This window comes from Xiphophorus maculatus, chromosome 13 (assembly GCF_002775205.1).
Source record: "Xiphophorus maculatus strain JP 163 A chromosome 13, X_maculatus-5.0-male, whole genome shotgun sequence".
NCBI lineage: Eukaryota > Metazoa > Chordata > Actinopteri > Cyprinodontiformes > Poeciliidae > Xiphophorus > Xiphophorus maculatus.
Genome location: NC_036455.1, coordinates 10495275 through 10515625, shown reverse-complemented (window position 1 = coordinate 10515625; position 20351 = coordinate 10495275). Strand labels below are relative to the sequence as shown.

The 20351-nt window shown below is 35.8% G+C and overlaps 1 protein-coding gene across 3 annotated transcripts in view; it reads right to left on the bottom strand.

Moving 5' to 3' along the window:
• Positions 1-5786: 5786 nt before the first annotated feature.
• Positions 5787-20351, bottom strand: part of LOC102231330 (venom phosphodiesterase 2-like) — a 38610-nt gene continuing 24045 nt past the window's right edge. Inside the window, exons 19-26 of one of the 3 annotated variants that reach the window (XM_023345297.1) lie at positions 20032-20198; positions 19106-19241; positions 18271-18348; positions 17634-17766; positions 16778-16934; positions 8116-8521; positions 7146-7322; positions 5787-6919 (exon numbers count right to left, since the gene is read on the bottom strand). In XM_023345297.1, the coding sequence (XP_023201065.1) occupies positions 6585-6919; positions 7146-7322; positions 8116-8521; positions 16778-16934; positions 17634-17766; positions 18271-18348; positions 19106-19241; positions 20032-20198 (1589 nt within the window). In that variant the 3' untranslated portion in view covers positions 5787-6584. Of the gene's footprint in view, positions 6920-7145; positions 7323-8115; positions 8522-13987; positions 14938-16777; positions 16935-17633; positions 17767-18270; positions 18349-19105; positions 19242-20031; positions 20199-20351 lie in introns of those variants that run through there. The other 2 variants (XM_023345294.1, XM_023345296.1) reach the window with 2 other exon arrangements.

Below are 20351 nucleotides of genomic sequence, written 5' to 3'. Positions count from 1 at the left end.
GCATCAGCCTAAATTTCACGTGTATTCTGAGTAGATTATTTAATTCAATTATTTTATCCATAATCCACAGGTAATGCTGCATATATATTTTAATTCAGGCTTTTGTGCAGTGTGATCAGATGGGAATTTTGCCTGGACCTCACATCTATAGCAATCAGAAGGTAATAATGGGAGAGTTTGTTAATATCAGTTATTGAATTGATATTAACAATTATTTAATTACGTCTTGTAAATTGGATTATTCTAGTTTAATGTTAACCAATGGCAAAATTCTGTTTTTTAGAAAATTACAAAAGACCAATAAAATGCATGAAAATGTGATGTTTTTTGCTACACAATCATGAGGAAGACTGTTGACTTGAAGGTTGACTTCCTGCACAAGGAGGGGAAGCCACAAAAGGTCATTGCTAAGGAAGCTGGCTCTTAGATTGCTGTGAATTTAATGCTGAAAATTAAAATAGCATGCCATTTGAGCAATAACAGAAAAAGGATTTGAAAAACATGCCTAAAAAAAGTATGTCCATATGTCCTCGTATAGCCCTTTAAGCTCTAGAATCTGAGATTAGTATCTTCATAAAGCTATTCAGCAGAGGAAAGTATAGCTTCTGTATATCTTTGGATTCAGGCTTCTAAATAAATCAGAAAATAATGGAAGAGTTTGTTCATTTCAATTATTTATTTACCTCTAATCATTTGGACTATTCTAATTTAGTGTTAACAAGTGTCAACATTCTGATTCTTAGAAAATGATAGGAAACCAATAAACATTTGTTTTAAGAAAGTGTGATGTTATCTTTTACATAATCATGGGAAAGATTATTTGACAGCCGTCTAGCCGACAATTGTTGACTCACTTGACAAGGAGGGAAAGCCACAAAAGACTAAATAAGCTGACTATTAAAAGAGTGCTGTGAATTGAATGCAGAAAAGTAAAAGAGCATACGATAAGACCAATAACAAAAAAGGATTTTAAAAGTTTGCCTACTGAAAAAACACATCCATCTGCCTGGCCATTGCTTTCCTGTGCAGTTTCACTTGGAAAACGTTCCCGCTTCCAGCAGCGTGTGGGCTTTCTTCCCTTGACTTGGATTGTCTTTTTGAACAGAAAGAGAAGTAGTGAGCGTTGTTGATTTTCTGCGCTGTTTTAGAATTGCAGTCTGCCTGTAGTTTGAGCAACGGTAGTGGAGGAAGTGAACGAAGACATACAATCCATGTTGGTCAAATTTCCAAATATTGAATTAACATTAGCAACAGCCTTCTTCCATTCAGCACTTCTCTCTTCGCAGTGGAGGATGGTCATTTACAGCACAGGCTATTTCTGGTAAGCTTCTTGGCATCAAATTGCAGCATTACGTACGTCATTGGAAAACGTTAGCAACTGAATAAAATGTAAAACCTCAACACAGTTCACGCCTCCAGGAATCAATTGTTTCTCAACACCTAAGAGTCCAGACATACAAAGCAAAGTGTAGTACAAGGGACTGGTTTTTCAGGCTAGTTCAGTTTATGTCCTCAACACTTGGACATTGCTGAGACGGGTATCTCCATAAAGCTATAAAGCTGTTAGCTGAAAGCCTTACTGATAAAAAAAAATAAAAAATACAGACATAAACCAGTGAAATATATCATCCTACTTGTTAGTCATGTCTTTTTCAGATTTAAATTTAAGATAATATTTTTACTTGCCCAAAATGACTTTAAATTTTCAAAATTTTTAAATTGGCTCATCATGAGTTCTGTCATAAATGCTTCAGTGAGTTTAAGACTCAGTCATTTTAACATCAGACTTATTGGAAGACATAAACTTAAACTTTAAGTGCAATGTTAACATCACAATAGCCATGGGCCAAAATCACCAAGATGAAAGCACTCCAGGCCAATCAATAAATTAAACCTAAAATATGTTCATACAACAAATTAGAAATTAGGGTATCTTAATAAAAGAAAAGCTTAGAGTTTTCTAACCTTTTGGATACAATGTTTTCTATTTTGTTGGCTTAGAAAATGTATTCATGTGGAAATTATTCCAGTGTCCTACAAGCCAAATTCTGCACTCCTTACGCCCTCTTGAGGACAAATGTGTTTTTGCAGGGACACAGGAAAAGTATTTCGTTTTACTTGGTACTCGAGGCATACTGCTCTGCATGTTTTAGATGTTTCCCTGCTTTGACACACCTGACTTAGATGAAAAAAGCTTTTGAATATATTGAAAGATCTGATTATTATGTTTTTGGTTCAAAATGATCCATACAAGAAACAAAAGTAGTTTAAACAATAAATTATCCTTTAAAAAAACGTTAAAGGACGCAAAAGACTTGAGACTGGGAGGTTGATCTTCCACCAGAAAAATAATTAATATAAAAAATAATGATCCCCTGTCCCTGATAAAAAGTTTTATTGATTTCACATTTTACCTCATCCATATAAATATAACTTTTACATGCTAATCTATCTAAAACTATAGTTTATTTATAGTTTTATAAATAAACTATGATTCCATAGTTTTAAATAGTAAGTTGTATATACATTACTGTTCATGTCAGTATTATTATTATTATTAAGTGAAAAATGCTTTTGGGTAACGTACTTTTTCATACCCATTTTAGTTGTAACCTGAATATATAGTTTGGAGCTAGATCTTTAGCGTGCTAACTAAATATTTAGATTGTAACTTAAATACTTTATTAGAAATTCTATTTACCAACGTATGAATATCACATTGAACATATGACTTTGAAAAATGAACACCCCTCTTTATCTTATGACAGACTAAACAACTCCAATTATTGCTATGGATTTTTGACTAACATTACAATCAACAGAACATACAAGATAGCATCTTTTTTGGGGGAAAACATGGTAAGGTTAAACAAATTAAAAGTATACAATATGTCAATAGCAATAATTATATATAGTAAGGTATTTAAGTACCACTGAAAGCAGCAATTTCCAGCATCAGAAGTGCAAAAATATATTTATTGTATATACAAAGCAAAAGTAACTGACGAAAAACAAAACGTTCTACTGACTCCATATTTTACCTCCTTCATATAAATAGAAAACATAAATCAGGATCATTTTTACATACAATAGAAAAAGGAGCACAGATGCTGCTTACCATATTTCATGCTGCCAAAGGGATAATCACTGCAAAATGTTGGGGTTTAAGTTGCAGTTTTTTCATACATAGAAAGAAAGACATAGAGAAAAACAACAACCTCTTTTCCTTATGTTTTATTATTTAAAGAAAGTTAAAGACCAATATTCTAAAGAAATAGTGAAATGTAGAGCAAAGTAAGACAAGTATGTCTATGACTTAACTATCCCATGTTAACCTCACAAAATAGCTCCAGCTTGTACAGGCAAAAAGCAGAAATGTTGGAAATACACAAATATAAACTGAAAAACATCTGCCTGGCTTACAAGTACCTCAGTAAAAAAAATGACACAAAAAACTTGACTCTTGGTCAGATCCCTGCGCTTTGGCATAGTGAAGATGAGAAACAAAGCAGGTGGGGGAACATACACTACATTACAAGCATTCCTAGTCCATAACCCAGAACATGAACAATTAGATAAAGTAAATGGCTGTCAATTATGTACAACTACATATATAAAAATATAAATATCAACCGTGCACTCCAAAAGCAGAAATGTTGGAAATTTATGAAAAGGAACTGAAAAACATCTCTGACTTACAAGAACGTTGGTACAGCAATTGATAAAAAAAAAATTGATTTACCTACCCACTTTTTTTTTTTATATTTGTTTTTATCACCCCGCAAGGGGTCTTTTTGTGGGCTCTAGTGTCCCTTTTTCAAAGTAGGCTGACAGGAAAGGGGAAAGGACATGCGGTAAACGTTGTCGGGTCCGGGAGTCGGACCCACGACAGCCACGTCGAGGCGACGTTGCCTCTGAATGTGGGTCGCGTTCACCCCTCCGCCACCACGGCACGCCCTACCTATCCACTTTTACTGATACAGCTTCAGGTGTGTACTACCACTTTAAAAGCAAATCTTCCCAATAAGGAAGAAGTAGAGGTAAGAAAGGTCTAATTGGTTAAGAGAAAAAAAGGAACAATAAAATATTGTTCCTTTTTTTACCTTTTGCTTTGTATAGGAACAACAATCTGTGAATCTAAAACTTTCTGTTGCCAGCGCTACTACACTGACAGAGGTGGCTAAGCTGCAAAATGCTGAATGAAATGAAAATCTATCTGAAGAAAACATCTTCTAATGCCATTTGGTACCATCATCCACAGATGCAATTCAAAACAGATATTCTAAACAATGTGAAGCAGCAAGTTAACTAAGTAAGACTTGTGCAAAATGCAGCAATTTGTAAACAAATTTTCATTTTATCTTGTTTAATAAATGTTTGTAAGCGCAACAGTTTTTATTTTATTGGGGCCTGCCCATAGCAATGCATAGGGATGTAATCCCTATGCATTGCATGGCAGGCACCTATTGTTCTACACCTCAAAATAACTGCCGCTTCCTACTACCGTTAATGCGGCTCGTACCGCTGCATGCCCCCTCACAATATATATATCAAAACGTGCGGCTCAATCCCGTGAGGGGAGCTATTACTTTTGTTGGCATTTCGAGTAACTGTGGCGACATAATTAACAAAAAACGAGCCAAATTTAACTCAAAACAAAAGTCTAACTGACACAAAACAGTGTCAGTTAGACTCAAAATAGACATAGAATTTAGTCTGCCTCTCTGAACTGCTCTTTAGAACTACAATGACTGAAGGTTAGAACTACAACATGGCGGACACTGAGTGCCTACAAAAGAGGTCTGAGCTGAATGTCAGAACTACAAACATGGTGGAACTGTCAGTTACTACAGAGGAGGACTGAGCTGGCCTTTAGAACTACTTGTGTTTTGGGCTTTTTATAACTGATTTTACCCAACCATTGTTACACATGATATTAGTTTAGCTCTTTGAAATGAAGCATACTGAAAATTTCAAAATAAAAGCCTTGAATATTTTTACATCAGATAATTGCTCTTTTTGGCTTTATGTGACTTTTTTATCCAAAGCACTGTTACACATGGGATTAGTGTGGCAATTTAAAATTAAGCTTAACAAAAATTTCAAAATAAAAGCCTTGACAATTTTTACATCAGATAATTGCTCTTTTGAGCATTATATAACTGATTTAACCCAGCAATTGTTACACATGGGATTAGTTTGGCACTTTGAAATGAAGCTTAACAAAAATTTCAAAATAAAAGCCTTGAGAAATCTTACATTAGGTAATTGCTCTTTTGAGCAATAAATAACTGATTTAACCCAATGACTATTAGACATGGGATTAGTTTGGACCTTTGAAATTAAGCTTAACAAAAATTTCAAAATAAAAGCCTCAACATGCCCCTGAGGTTAGTGCACCGCCTGTGGCGGTGCAATAATATTATTCTGCATTATCTTTTTCTCTCAGGTCAGGGAACTGCCTTGCGCAGCAAGGCAGTTCATTAGCATTAGCATTTTAGCTTATATAAGCTATTAGCTATTTATTTGACTTATTAGCCATGTTTAGTATACTGAATGGAGTAATACCATTATAGAAAACATCCCAGTGATGTCCCACATGCTACTGACAGCAATCACGCTAACATTAGCATTTTTGCTAATTTTAGCTGATACACTTACTTTATCATACTGAATGGTGCAAGTCAATGTTAGTAAACATTCTTGTCATTGTATTCATATGATTGCAGCTTTCTTTAGCATTGATGCTAATTTGTAGCATCAGAACGCTGGGTCCAAACCGACGGGCACACTTTGGCAGGCCCCGGTTAAATTTCTTCAGGAATTTTCTAGTTTTTATTTTTTGTTGCTTGTTTTTCAAATCCTCAATGGCACGAGGAACTTACAGTATTGATATAAGACTTTAAGTATTTTTTGAATTCATATCTTATTCAAGCTGCTACTTCCTCTGTAGACTAAGACATTAGAGATGCTGTTCTGTCACATTTCTGAAGAACAGTTTCTTCTCGATTATGTTTGTGGGCTGTCAGGCTTTGTGTTAGAACTTCAATTATCTCTTTATGCAGATGGCTTGGTAGAGTACATCTCTGATTCCGACAGCTTTGTCTTAGTAATTTTATCATTCTTCTAATCTTTACATAACGATTCATTCTATAACGTTTATTTCTCTAAATGTGAATTGTTTCCAGTTAATTCCATGAATATATAATATGACTAAAACGGATGCATCGGATGCAATTTACCAATTATCCAAAACTAATTAGCAAATGAAGCAAAATTAGCAAAATGAAGAACAAAATCACAGATGAACAGTTATAAGTACTTCATTTACTTCAATGTTCTTTGTATAAATTTAAACCAGCATATGAGGTAAGTCAGAAAAGTGTTAATGGGTGTCAGTTTGTTTTAAAATACTTAAACTCTTCAGTTTTCTGCTTTTTATGTATTTTCTTGGCTTTTCTCCAATAATTTTAAACAAAAACTATTGAGATGGTTGTTGTTTTAAACACATAATTTCATGCCCCCTTGAATGTTTTCGTCCTGCATGTGGTACAGTACATATTTCTGGGTCAAATTGCTGTGGATTAACTTTCGATAACATTACTGTAGATCTTAGAATGACAGTGCTCTGTCAGATGTGTTTCAATGCTGTTGAGCTTGTGCTGTAGTTTCTCACTAGCAGTAGTTTCTCCTGTTTTATTCACTATGGCCGGAAGCTGCTGAATTTGTGCCGCTGTGGCGGATGACACCCAACTGCAAATGCGTGAATGGAGTTCTGAGAAGTTGAGCTCCAGGGACTCTCTTGGTTTCTTGCCGTCCTCAGATGGGAGCCTGAGTACAATTCGTCGTAGCCGTTTGATGTTCATTTTGTGGTGAATGAAAAAAGATGGGATGATTTCTTTAAGGTATTCAGCTCCATCTGAAAGAAAACATGTTGTTAGAACTACTTATAGTAACAAAAATAGCTCCACTGAGAACAGTCTTAAAAATGGATAAACAGTCAAGATGGAAATTCCAATATTAATAAAACATCAATGTCAATTTCATGTGAATGATCTGTCAGATTTTCTTTTCCTTGATTCAGTCATTGTTAAAACACCTGCTGCTTAAACTTTGTTTTTCCTTTTTTTCTCTTTTGGTTTTACCTTTGAGCTGTTGACAGTTTGCACACATGCTGTCATGCCAGGAGGATCCTCTCAGCACCAACTGCAGCCCTGCATCGCTGCAGCTCTTGTGCTGAGTGCAGTTATGATGGGTGGAGGAAATGTCAGAGAAGGTGTCTTCAGAGCAGACGCTGCACACTGTGTCTCTCTCGGCTGTACCTGCAAATGAGTCATTGTTTCCCTGTTTATTACAAATAAATAGTTTAAGCAGTATCAAAACATAGGTTTATTACATTATAATATTAATATTAATTTATTTATCATTTGCATTTCCATTAATCAAACTTCATGTGTTTGAAATGGAAATGTCTTTAAATGAATAATTAAGGAGGCCATAAATATGAAACAGAGAGCCTTTAACAGAATTCAGGAAAAATGATCACACATTGCCTTGTTTGTGAATAAGAGAAGCACACTGGAAGTGCAGTTGCAATACTTTGCCTCAGTGAGGCAGCATCACACAATGTGAACAAGAAAACGTTCATTCTTCATTTTACGATTAAGTTCAGTTACTTTATATATTGAAGGAAGAATGGAATCTCCTTCTATAAACAGCCAAAGGCGACAGCTGTAAAATCTGCACCATTGTGGGAATCCTGAATAATAATTTGGCATGCTTTATGTTCTGCATGGTTCTGCAATCCAGCCCCCTATCAATTAAAATATTATTCTGGTTAGCTGCGCTTTGAAACAGTGGCTGAGAGTTGAAAACATAGAGATTGATCACTTGTTCAAATGAACAAAATAGGAATTTAAAAATATCACACTTGCAACTGCTATTAACAGCCTTCAACATGTTTCTTTCACACATATTGTGTTTGATTTGGCTTGCAACTACACAAAGTGAAATCAGTGTATTTTGTTGCCCCAAATTATTATTGGAACCACCTGGCCGCCCTGTATTTGCATACATTTTGCAGGAGAAGTCGGACATTCTCAGAGGTGGCTGTACCTTTGGTGAGCACTCCCTGCCCAGAGGGACACTCGCTGTGTCGGACGCACATGTCGTAGTCCTGATGGTAGAAGTAACCCTCTTTACACTCGCACTGACAATCGCTGTTTGCGGTGCACCCCTTCTTAACCACCTGGTTCCGCCCGCAGACTCCGCAGCGTAAACATCTCCCCATGTAGTTCCAGAGCTCCGTGAAGGAGTCCTGTGGACACGGAGCGCACTCGCTCTTTTTGATGGAGGAGCAGCTGGCGCGCAGAAATGTTCCCGGCGGGCAGCGGTCACACTGCAGAGGGTTGCCGGTGATCGGGTCGGTGACTTTGTAGGTCAGCTGGGAGGAGGCGCCGTGCACCAGCCAGGAGCGCACAGAGAGGAGGATGAGCAGCTCCGTTGAGAGGGTTAAATAATTCTGGAAGAAAGAAACAAAACATCAAAAGCAAAATTAAGCAAAACGGATAGCATGGGAAATACGATCAAAACACATTTCAGCTGATTTTCGAATGATAATAATCAAGTAGTAAATTGTCCTTGTGCGCCTGTTTTCTAGAATCGCTCACAGAAAACATGCGAGACAAGCCTCTCAGTTTCAGTCTCCACCTACCATAATGAAGATTGTCGGTGGAGATGACCCTCCTGGGTCTCCTATTTATCTAGCCTGACAACGTGACGCACAGCATCCTAATAATGTACTGAAACCATCAACAGGTGATTCACGTCGACACTAAAGTGAATTTGCACCAGTCAATTACTCGAGTTTTGTTTGTCTGGATCTTTTTTTCCCCCTCTGAGTATCTGCTTCCACCCAGTTCAGGGAAAAGGCAGTAGGGAGATGCTTTCAGGAATTTAGAATTTGTTATCAAGCTGTTCCTGGCACTTCTGTTTTTTCTTCATTCAAAATCCTTCATATAAGTTTAGATGTATTTTGTAATAAACAGTAAAAGGTTTTACTTTTTCTTTTTAAAAGTAAAAGCTCATGGTAACTCCAAGAGTTATCTATCATGTTGCATAAAAAACATATTGTCATATTGTTTCATATATGAGTTCATTAAACAACTTTAGAATTGATTTTTTTTAAAGCTGGATCAGTCAGAGTCAAATAATTTCTAAGAGCTTATTCATCTTATACAGCATGAACAGTCGTATTGGAGGCTACAGCTAAAAGAAGCAATGTTTAGTTTTTAAAAGTAACAGGGATTTAGATGTTGGTTTAAGTTGAATTTATTGCTACAGGCTAGGGGTGGGCATTTATTATATCATTTGCTATTTACTCTGATAAATTTCTTATAATAATTTTGACTTATTGTTGTCAGGATAAATTCCACTGATGTTTAACCTCCACCAAAACTGTCCCTATTGTCGAGATTGTTCATTTTAATATTTTCTCCACTGTTTTGTTCAATGAGAGTATCAATAAATACAAATACATTTGACAATATGATCAAATGCAGTTACTATTAATATTTTAACAAATAGTGTAGATATTCTATAATCTTTGAAATCAAATAATAATAATAATAAAAAACAACACTTAACATCCTTTTACACTTCAGTAATTTGGCATGATACAAATAAAAACTTATTTTATTTAAATAATAAAATAATATTTAACCCTCCTGTTTTGTTCGTTTCTGAGGTACAGCAATAATGTTCGTGGGTCAATTCACGCAAGTTTTATGCAGAAAAAATAGTTCCAACTATTAAAAAAAAAAATTTTTTTAAACTTTATAACGGGTCAATTTGACTCGCAACATAACAGGAGGGTTAAGCACACAACTATTACCTTGTAGATAAGATAAGATAAGATAAATCTTTATTGTCATTGTCACAAGAACAACGAAATTCAAAAGGTGCCATCAGTCAGTGCACATGCCCAAAAACAAAAAATAACTGTCTCACAATTCACACACAACACAAGAATCAACAACTGGCAAAAAAAAACAAAAAAAAAACACTAAATAAGAATAACCACATTCTCACATACATCATTCATGATGATTAATGGTTGTTCTTGTTCTGTACTTCTCTAGAGTGAACCTTGAGTTTTACACATCTGACAAAGAAAAAAACGCTGTCCAACCCCAACAGACTGTATGAAAAAGTAATGGCACAGCACAGATATTTAGAGTCCAGACTTTGACTTGGCCATTACAAAACTTTCATATTGTTTTATGGAGCCATTCAGAGATGGATTTACGTGTGTAAGACCCAAATGACCTTTTGGTCAAAAACAGGGAAAGCTGGGGCAATTTCTTCATCTGTTAATGCTAGTGAGCATAATTCAAGATTCTGTTAATTACCACCCCATCAGTTTGAAGTTGTCTTTCTTAGAGGTTGTTCATTATTTTCCTGTTGTAATGGAGTGTGCAACTTCTGAGAAGTTTTACTTTTGTCTGATTAATGGACTGAATATTTTGCCAAACGTTCTGGGGACCATCAAGATCTTTTTGTCAAATTATGAGTCCTTGTGTTCTCTTTGGTCAACAGCGGTTTTCATCTTGGAACTTTCCCATTGATGCTGTCTTTGCTCAGTCTTTGTAAAAAGGGTTTCACTGAAATAGTGCATTTTCTATGAATTATTTTCTTTTCTTTATGGAAAACCAAGGTTTTGAATGTTGTGGTGTTTGTGATGAGGATGGACGTGGTCAGACCCAAAATGAAGTGCAAAATGACAATTTTAATGGTGATAAAGTTCGGAGACACAGGTAGGCACAGGGACTTCACACGACTAATGACAAGGATCCAATAGGGAGCTGCTGACACAGGTGGGGTTAAATATACAAGAGAGTAATCAGGGAAAACAGGAGACTTCCTGGGACAATCAAGGCGTAGACCAGACACACAGGAAGAACTAAACTAGAAACGCACATGGATTTTTGCCAATAAAAATCCATCCCCTCACAAAGAGCTAATGGAAAAGTCATTGATTACTGATCAATGACTTTTCTGGGATTTTTTTCAATATGCATATGCACTGGGCAGGAAATAACTTTATTATATTGATGTTATTACTAATGCACTAAATACCAAAGATAGAATCCACAAAAATATTTTCATGTTGCAACATGAATAGTTCATGGCAGGCAGAGACATTTGCTTTCAGGTACTAAAAAAAAACAAAAGAAAAGAACTAATCTTAAGTTATGTAATTATTTCTGGCCTCCAGGTTAAAATGTGCTCTACTTCCCGAATTCCACCATGCAACACACATAGACGATGTCACATGTTTCAGTTTCAGTGAGCATAAAGGCTCTAAAAAAATACATCTGTTGAGGTAAACACTGTCATCCGGGCAGATTGTATGTGGATTCATTCCTCTCACCACCTCTGGTTACGCTTTGTCTTTTTTTAAATTATATTTCTGTAATTATTGATTGTTAATGATCATCTGCTCCACAGTTTTGATTAAATCAACATCTCAGACACCTGCAACTCAGCTCTCTTCCCCAAACGGAATTCACTATGACCTACATCCTTTCCAACATTAGTTAGTGCTGTGTATGCTTTTAGAATTTCTGTGTAGTCACTTATCATTTGCAATTGGAATTACTTTGGGGGTTTTACAGAAATTATTTGCATTTGCGTGAAACAAACTAGTAAATCATCTGAAAAATATTCAGAACTCACTCCTTTCATAGGGTATTAAACACTTTCAGAGCACAAGAAAATACAACTAAAAAAGATTAAATGAACAAATAAGTTGGATATAGCCTCCAACTGTTAGTTAGTTGGGGGTCAAAGAAAAATGACCATTGCGTATAATGGTTGACATTTAATAATTTATTACAAAAACTATTTAAAAGCAACATCAAAGACTGGAAGGCAGCCAGTCGTGCAAATATAAACCTGCCAAGGCACTAAGCAAGAGTATTAATACCTGCTGAACTTTTCCATCTTTTATCACATGACAGTCCCAAACTTCAAATTGGAATTGATATTTTTTCCAACTGATTAGCACAAAAATAGTGTATGACTGCAAAAGATATGAAAATTGTTTCACAAAAAAATGGAAAAATTTGGAGCACTCGATGGCGGTTTGTGATATGGATGACATGGGCAACTGCTCAGGGCAGTATCTTGTGGGGGTGGCATTCAACAATTTACCTCTCGAGTAAGTTGTTGAATTTGAGTATAAATAAACAGCTTTTTTAAAGCTGGAGAGGTTTGATGAATGAGTGGTAGTGAAAAAAAGGTTGTAAAATTCTTATAACTGGTTCTGAACTTGTCAAAGAGCACATCATGTAATTTCATCATGTAAAAATGAAAAGAGAATGACACAAGTGGAAATTTACCAAGACATGGCAGTCCACGCAAATTCACATGGAAAAGTAGTGAGCCTTATTCAGAGACGCATTCAAGAGCTCCAAGATAACTCTGGAGAAACTGCAGAGATCCACAGCTTATGAGGGAGTAATGTATTCCACACATTTAACCTTAATAAAAATAGGCAGAAATAAGATTGTCCTTGAAGTGCACCCATAAAGACACCAGTTAAAATTGTCTCAAGCCATCTAAGTGAAACAGCAATTGTATGGAACAAGGTCCACTCATGAAACTTTCTATCCAACATATAAAATGTCATCAGTGGCAAAAAACAAAGAGACTAACACTGCCAGGCCCTGAAAACTTATTGCCACCATTAACCCATGATAGGGTCAGCCTCATGCTGTAGTAAGGGGTTCGTTTTTCAACAGTCACAATGACACAAGTTATCATTAGTTACAATAACACAGAGATGTCATTATGGTATTATCCTATGGTATAGAGCGGTGGTCCCCAAGGCCCGGTCCATGGACTAATTGGTACCGGGCAACTCAAGAAATAATTAAATATTTCCATTTTATGTATTATTTGAGTCTGTAGGATCTTTTATTTTGAAAATCCTTTAACCGGATTCTCTCGGTTACGTTTTGGTGCCAACATTGAGCCCACAAGCAGCAAAATGAGTAAGAAACAGATCAGATGTCTTTGGAAAGTGTTGTATTTCATTATAACGAGAACATTTGTCATAACAAATTTTAAAAACGTGTTCTTCTGACAGTTTACGCCTTCCTAAAGGGGCTTCCTCTAACTCTTTTTCTTCAAACTCGACATCCAAGCATCCTGTGAGGTGTGCCTGTTTAACTTTATGACCTTTCTAATTTCAGCCCCATGACACAAGAACATATTTTTCGTGTTAATAAGATACAAATGTCATTATAATGAGACGCAAAACGTATTATGTACAAGCCTAACCTGTTAAATAAAAAGGTTTACTGTTAATAGAAAGATGTTAAATGATTTTGACAGTCGTTAAAAGAGGCATTTTGCATTTAATAGGGCAAAACTACTTGTACAATTGGTTGTGAGGTGTTACATTGTTCATGTTCTATTCCATTATTGGAAAAAGGTGCTAGTTTGTACATTTTGCCAACAAACCTTTTGGTGTTAAGGCTGAATATTTGTCACATCAACTGTGTAAAACAAAATTGTGTTTCTACAAATAATATAATTTTTTCCTCCAGATGATAGGAGCTCAAACAGAATTTGTAATGGGAGCCACATCTCTTGATGCCAAAGCAGATTCTCCTCCAGAAGAACCGATTATCTAGCATAAATGATCAAGGATGTCAATGACTTAAGACACGTATGGCGAGATAAGCGATTTTACATCGAACAGCTGATTTTACATTTAAAAAGCTTTGAAAGAAATGTGAAAGCTCAATTTTTTGACATTTCTCAGTAATATATGTACCTTAGCTTCATATTTGACTGTTTGAAGAAATGAGGGGGGAATAATGTATGCTGCACAAGTGATGTGACTTGTTTACCAGTGTGGCATTTAAACATAAATCAGGTGTCATAGTAAACAATCTGAAACACAAAAGGAGAGAAATAATGAGTTGTTAAATTTTATTTTGCCAAAGAATTACTCTCAGTGCGTTCATTTTGTTAAACAAAGCTGAAATTGAAGGTTAGATAGATTTATCTTACCTTGAAGAATGACACTTTTCCTTCCATCTTACAAAAAGACCAGTAATTGTTTCCTTTAGAATATCCTTTAAATAGTCAGTAGAGCGTAAGCTAATGTTTATTTGACTAGCTATAAAAAGACACAAGCAGAAAAGAAAGAAAATCCCGACAACGATTCTGTAAAAGTAACCAGTGTGTACAGTCACTTCCCATGGAGCAAATGTTCAGATTTAATGGAGGCTTGGTTCAAAAACTACACACTTCCCAAATTTTATGATGCCTCAAATAACTGAAAACATGTAAACAAACATGTTTCAGGAGAATCCTATATAAATAAATGTAAACTTATTTGAGAACCACGTGAACATGATTTTAATTTCAAGTCTGGATTAAGAAAAAGTCTTGCTTTGCATGTAAAACAATATGTTTACAAAGTTATAGGTCTTGACAGTGGCTGGTTTTACAGGAATGGTACATTACAATGTCTGTGTAGAGCTTGCTGGCCCATGTTACTGGACTTAAATCATTCTGTATTGTACTCGAAAACAGATTCTCGAAACATAGCAGTGACTTTGATGTAAGATTAAATAAATTAAAAAACTGAAAGTTAAATAAATAAAGTTACTTGGATAAGTACTTTTAGTCAACAGCTGACATTAAAACGTTCGTCTACATGTTTTTGTGTGTTTCTGATTTAACTTGTCACTGTTTTCTTTTAATTGCAGCTGTGGGACGCGTCTTCATCATCAGCAGTTCTGGAACTGGTCGACTACTGGCTGAGTAAAAGTCCAGTCCTGTGATCCACTCAACATCTCTGACCCTTGACTGGTGAAACCAGATGTGATCTTCCACCCACAAGGATTCATCTTCTGTGCTCTGTTAATACAAGGAAAAAGGGATGAATAAAACCAAACAGGTTGACAGTCCTATTCAGAGGTGTACATTAACTCATTATGACAAAATGTGTCATATTAGTTGTTGACTTTTAATGATTAATTTAATCTATTTTTTACCTGGTAAAGAAAAGACCTATAAATTGTACATACAGGCTCAAATATCTAGATACACCTTAATAATATTTGGTTATTCATTTGTCCCATAGCAAGCTACACCTTCCACCTTTAATGCTTAAGCCACCATCAAGCTTCTGGGATCATTCCTCCCTGGATATTTCATCACCCATATAAGAAATACTAGAACTCATTCAAACATGTTTCCTGGGACATACCACAACTTTATATACCTCATCTATGCTTTTAAAATGTGAATGTCATCTTGTTTCCTCTCAAAAACCAGTTTCAGTATGTATTTAGGATCAATATCTGTTTAGCACACCTAGATGTGCCAAACTACCAACTGGCCCAAATGCCACCTTTAATTAAAAGGACATTATTTTTTACATTTAAGACCAAGCTTGGCTCATATCTATTGTAAATCAAATAAACGTTTCAAGTTTGATTTGATTTTAATACATTTTTCAGTAGAATTTGATTTTACTGGTTTGATAAGATAAAAATTGATGAAGTCAATGTGAAGTTTTCAAACATCAGAACACTGCTTAACTTATTTCACTGACAGTGATATTAGAGCATTACATGAAGTGGATGGAATCATTCTCAAACTAGGCTTCCTAATTGGGTTGAAATACAAATAAAAATTGGCATTACTATCAATAGATAGTAATCCCAAACACACAAAAAAATACCAACCTTTTGGAATGGCCTTACCAAGATTCCAACCTCAACCCAGGCAACCAATTAATTCAAATGAATTTTACAATTCTGCTGAGAAGAATGGTCAAATATTGACCTAAATCTATGCCAGATGCTTATTGCACCTCAATAACTTATGATTGAGGTGCACCTTAGTTAAACACAGTTAAGTTGTCAGTGGAAATTTGGAAGAGGCTGCATGTTAATGTGTTGTGTCGTTGTCCCACTCTCTATTTTTCTATTTAAAAAAAAAAATCTAATTCTGTTTTTTACAAAAAAGTTGGTATTCAGGTGCGAATTGAAACAAATAGCAGAAATGATGGCAACATCTAGCCAATGAAGCCAGGATCAGAATTCTACAAAAAGCTCATTTTGATTTTTGCTTATTCAAAACAAGGAAAGCCAGAGTTAAATGTTATGTCTTTGAAAACAATGTACTCCCTCTAAGTTAGCATGTGACATTGCTGTTATTTCTTTGTCATCTTTCCTCCTCCGCAGTTTCAGCATTCAGTAAAAAAAACATTACACAACGTGGCAAGACGACTCTTTGTTTAGGACCAATGGGAAGCATTTTCACCTAAGGTGTTTTACCAAGTAACAGCTTGTGCACATTTTTTTGTTTTGGGGTTTTGTTTGTTGACTTTTGCTTTCACGGTTTAGTTAAACATCAAAATGGATAGCAATAAAGTTCTGGTTTTCTTGTCTGGCCCAGTGGGTGCTTTTAGACTAAAGAAGCTTGCAAACAGAAAGGAAACCAAAATACAATGAATATGTAGTTAAAGCAGTGATATGTCCTCAAGGGCCAGACTGCAATTTTAGATGTCTCACTGCTTCAGCACACCTGGCTTCAATATAAGGTCATTGGCAGAGTTCTGTAGAACTTGACTGCATGCTTGTGCAGCAGTTTCACTGTTAAATTCAAGTGTGTGGGACAAGAGACATGCAAAAGTTTCAGGCCTCTACATGCATTTTTGGACCACTGAACACTGTGGATTTAGTCTTACTTTGCATCTTTCCTCGTTGTCAGCTCTGTGGGGAAGGAGGAAAGACACAGTCTGGAGTTCCCCACCACAAGCGCTCACTGGCTGTCCTGCATTCTTGCAGCTTGTTAACACCACAAAGTAATGTGTGGGAATAGATATGTTGGTCCCAGGTACAAACCTAGAATCACACAGAAAAATATTCAGCTATTACACCAACCACTTCTTTGGTTTCATAGAGATTCACAGCCAGAAAGGTTCTTCCAGTTCATCTTGAATCATATTACTGATCAAATTCAAGTTAATCAGAGCATCCTTTTCAAGCCTCCTAGGGGTTATATGATACTTACCACAGATTTAGAGAAACTTGTTGATGAGCATGTCATTAGATACCAAATCCAGCACAAACAAGATTGTTAAGACTGATTTACTTAAACAGTTACTTCAGTACTGATGGAAATGAAAAAGATAGAATGTGATTATATCTACATAAGACATACTACAGATTCTTTGGTCATATTTAGCTGTAAACATTAAAGAAAACACCAGAATCATTTCAAAAGGACTCTCATGTTGTTCAAGGCCAGCATAATTCCCATCCGTGTGAATGCATACCACATTTCATCTGATTAAACCCATGACGTCACAGCTGGCTGGTTTCATGACAAACAGTCCAATATAAAAGTGCATTTTCGTCTGCATTTAGAACATTCTGTTCCCCAAATCATTTTATTTTATTTAATCATTTTCAAGTAAATGAGACATGCTTTACAAATATGTCATTGCAATAAAAAATAAGAAAAAATGCAGGGGTTTTCAGTTTAGTACAGCTTTAAAACTGATTTAAGATGATACACCCAATTACAGAAATGACACTTACTGCTGTATCTGCTCTGTGGTGTCATATCGGCCATCGTAATTGTAATCAAAGACTGGTCCAGTCACCACATTAATGCCATTGTATATTGAAGCATATTTCTTTAGCAAAGTGTTGTGGAGGTAATCCCAAATCCCTGAGAAAAAAAGAACATGTTCAAATAAACGCAAGTAAAGTGGATATAAAGTTTTTTGTCAATTGCCTGGGTTTTGTGAGGTAAAAAATGAGCCGAGATTAATTAGGGTGTTTTCACACATGATAATTTGGTAGACTCAGTTTGATTGGGGACGAAAATTGTTCTTTAGTTCATACCTGCCCTCAATCACAAACTAAAGGTCAACTTTTCTTTTTTTTCATCATATCCTATCCAACCTTTTTGACTCAAAATTACGTTCTGAGTACCAAGAAGCCAACAGACTTATTTTCACAAGTGGAGAATTACGGCTTTCACTATAATTGTCACATTAAAGGCAGAAAAAATTGAGAAATACTTTCTTTTTTAATTTTTTATAATCACCAAACCCTGGCAATTTAACAAGGTTTTGTAGACTTTGACGTGTAGAGTAAAAACTAACTTAATATAATGCTTTTAGAAGAAAATCTGTTATTTCTGGCTTAGAAGAGATAAACCCAGACTTACTCTTAAATGCAGGGTACATCGGGGCAACATTGCTCATTATTAAGGCATCGTACTGCTGTTGCAAGGTTATATTCAGATCTGTAAAAACATAAAAATAAGCAATCACTTTGCTTCTAATGTTTCATATCTAATGTTGAACATTACAGCTGTCATGAAATGGTGGCTTGGAGGTGAGGATTGACGGCGGTTCACCCAGGTTGTTGTGAGAAATGACAATTTTAATGATAAGCTTGAAGGAGAACAGAAAATCCTGGCAGCACAAGTGAATGATGAGGCTAGGAACTCAAACACACTGGTAGCACTGGGAAGGCACATGACTAAAGGATACAATAACAACTAGGATCGACAGGGAAACACAGACACAGGTGAGTATAAATACACAGATGAAAAATCAGAGTAACAAGGGACAGCTGGAGACAATTAAGGAAAAGACACAAAGATGGGGAATTAAATTAACAAAAAAAAAAAAAAAAACGGACAGAAACGTAAATCCTCACAACAGCTCTTTATCCTAATTGGTTAATTTTTCTATAATTATTCATTCACCATGATAGGAATTTTAAATTTTCCAAATTGTGTGCCAGACCAATGCAGCTAATTGAGGGCTGAAGGTTTAAGATGTCAACTCCTACTGGGTTGAAAATGCTCAAAAACCACTAATTAAGCTATTTCATCCTTAAGGTATTCTAAGCAGGCACTAATGACTACTAGGTATTTGGCCCTGTGAGAGTTGTGGAAGTAAAATATATAATGGTTTTTGACAGTGGTTTTCATAGTGTGCCTTATATGTAATGAAGCACAGTCAGCTTTTTTTCTAATAGTTTTTTATACATACTAGGTGGGTACAGGAAGGCATGAGTCAAGTGGATAGCAGCTTCAAACTGATCGCATCTGGGGCTCTGGTGTTCTGGCAATCTCACATCAGCCCTCAAACAGTTGGATATTACTGGTGGTAATGGGTCCAAGTTGGTCTAAAGAAAGGGAAAAGTTATGCTTTAGTCATTTAAACAAATCAAACCCAAAAACAAGTTGAAATCAATAGTTTACCCTTGAATTAATGCTTTTAATAATAGTCAAATTTTGGACTTGAGAATAAGGGAATTATTTATCCATCCGCTAGTGAGGAGAAGGATATGAGGATGGGTACTTTTGGGGAAAATGCTAATATGGGAGATGGACGCACACTGAGACAGAGGGGTAAAATATGGTAGTTTCCCGGCCAAAACAGGAGACTTTACAGGTACACAATTCCTAAGAAAATAAACATAAAATGGTGATTAAAAAACATCAAATGACTGTAAATCTTTTAGTGGTAAAATAATAAAGTGGGTAAAATTTCTTGTTCCTAGGTGGTCTGAAGTCTGGGCTCAAGTGGTCTGAAGTCAAGAACTTTTTAAACGTGTGAGGTTTTCAAAGCCTTGAGACTTACAGAATTTCCTCTCCTCCCCATGGTCAGTTTGAGGGAGGGTGGTAGTTGCACAGCTTTTTCTTCAATAATTTATTCAGCTCAGCAATATATATAAGCTTGTTTTGACTCCTATATATGAATCACATAAGAATGAAATGATCACATCTATGTCAAGTCAGCAGAAATGTCCTGAAACAGTCTCTTGATAAAAGCTGCTTAATAAACAAGATTTTTTTTAAAGCAGGTTACGCATCCAGATGAGATTTAGTTTAAATTAAGCATGCACTGGGTTTGAACCTTTAAAACTGCAGCATTTATTAAATTGTGTCTTTTCTGCCACTTTCCATGCTCACCAAAACACTCACAGGTTTGTCGATGGTGAATGAGCTCCAGAGAGGCATGAGGACTTCATGGCTGTAGCCGCTGATGAATCCTTCTTGGTGGAGGATGCAATAACTGCTGTCAGGCTGCAGCATTTGGGGACGACCAAACATCATGTGCTTCCTTTCTGAAGCAGATTCTAAAAGAGGGCAGATGCAAGTCCTATGATTATTTGCCTGGTAAACCAAATGTTTAGACAGAAAAGCTGTTGATTGCTTAATGATTCATCAGCTAATTTAATCTGGCAGCATTTTGTGCAAGTTGGAAAATTCCTAGTTCCTAGATATGCAAT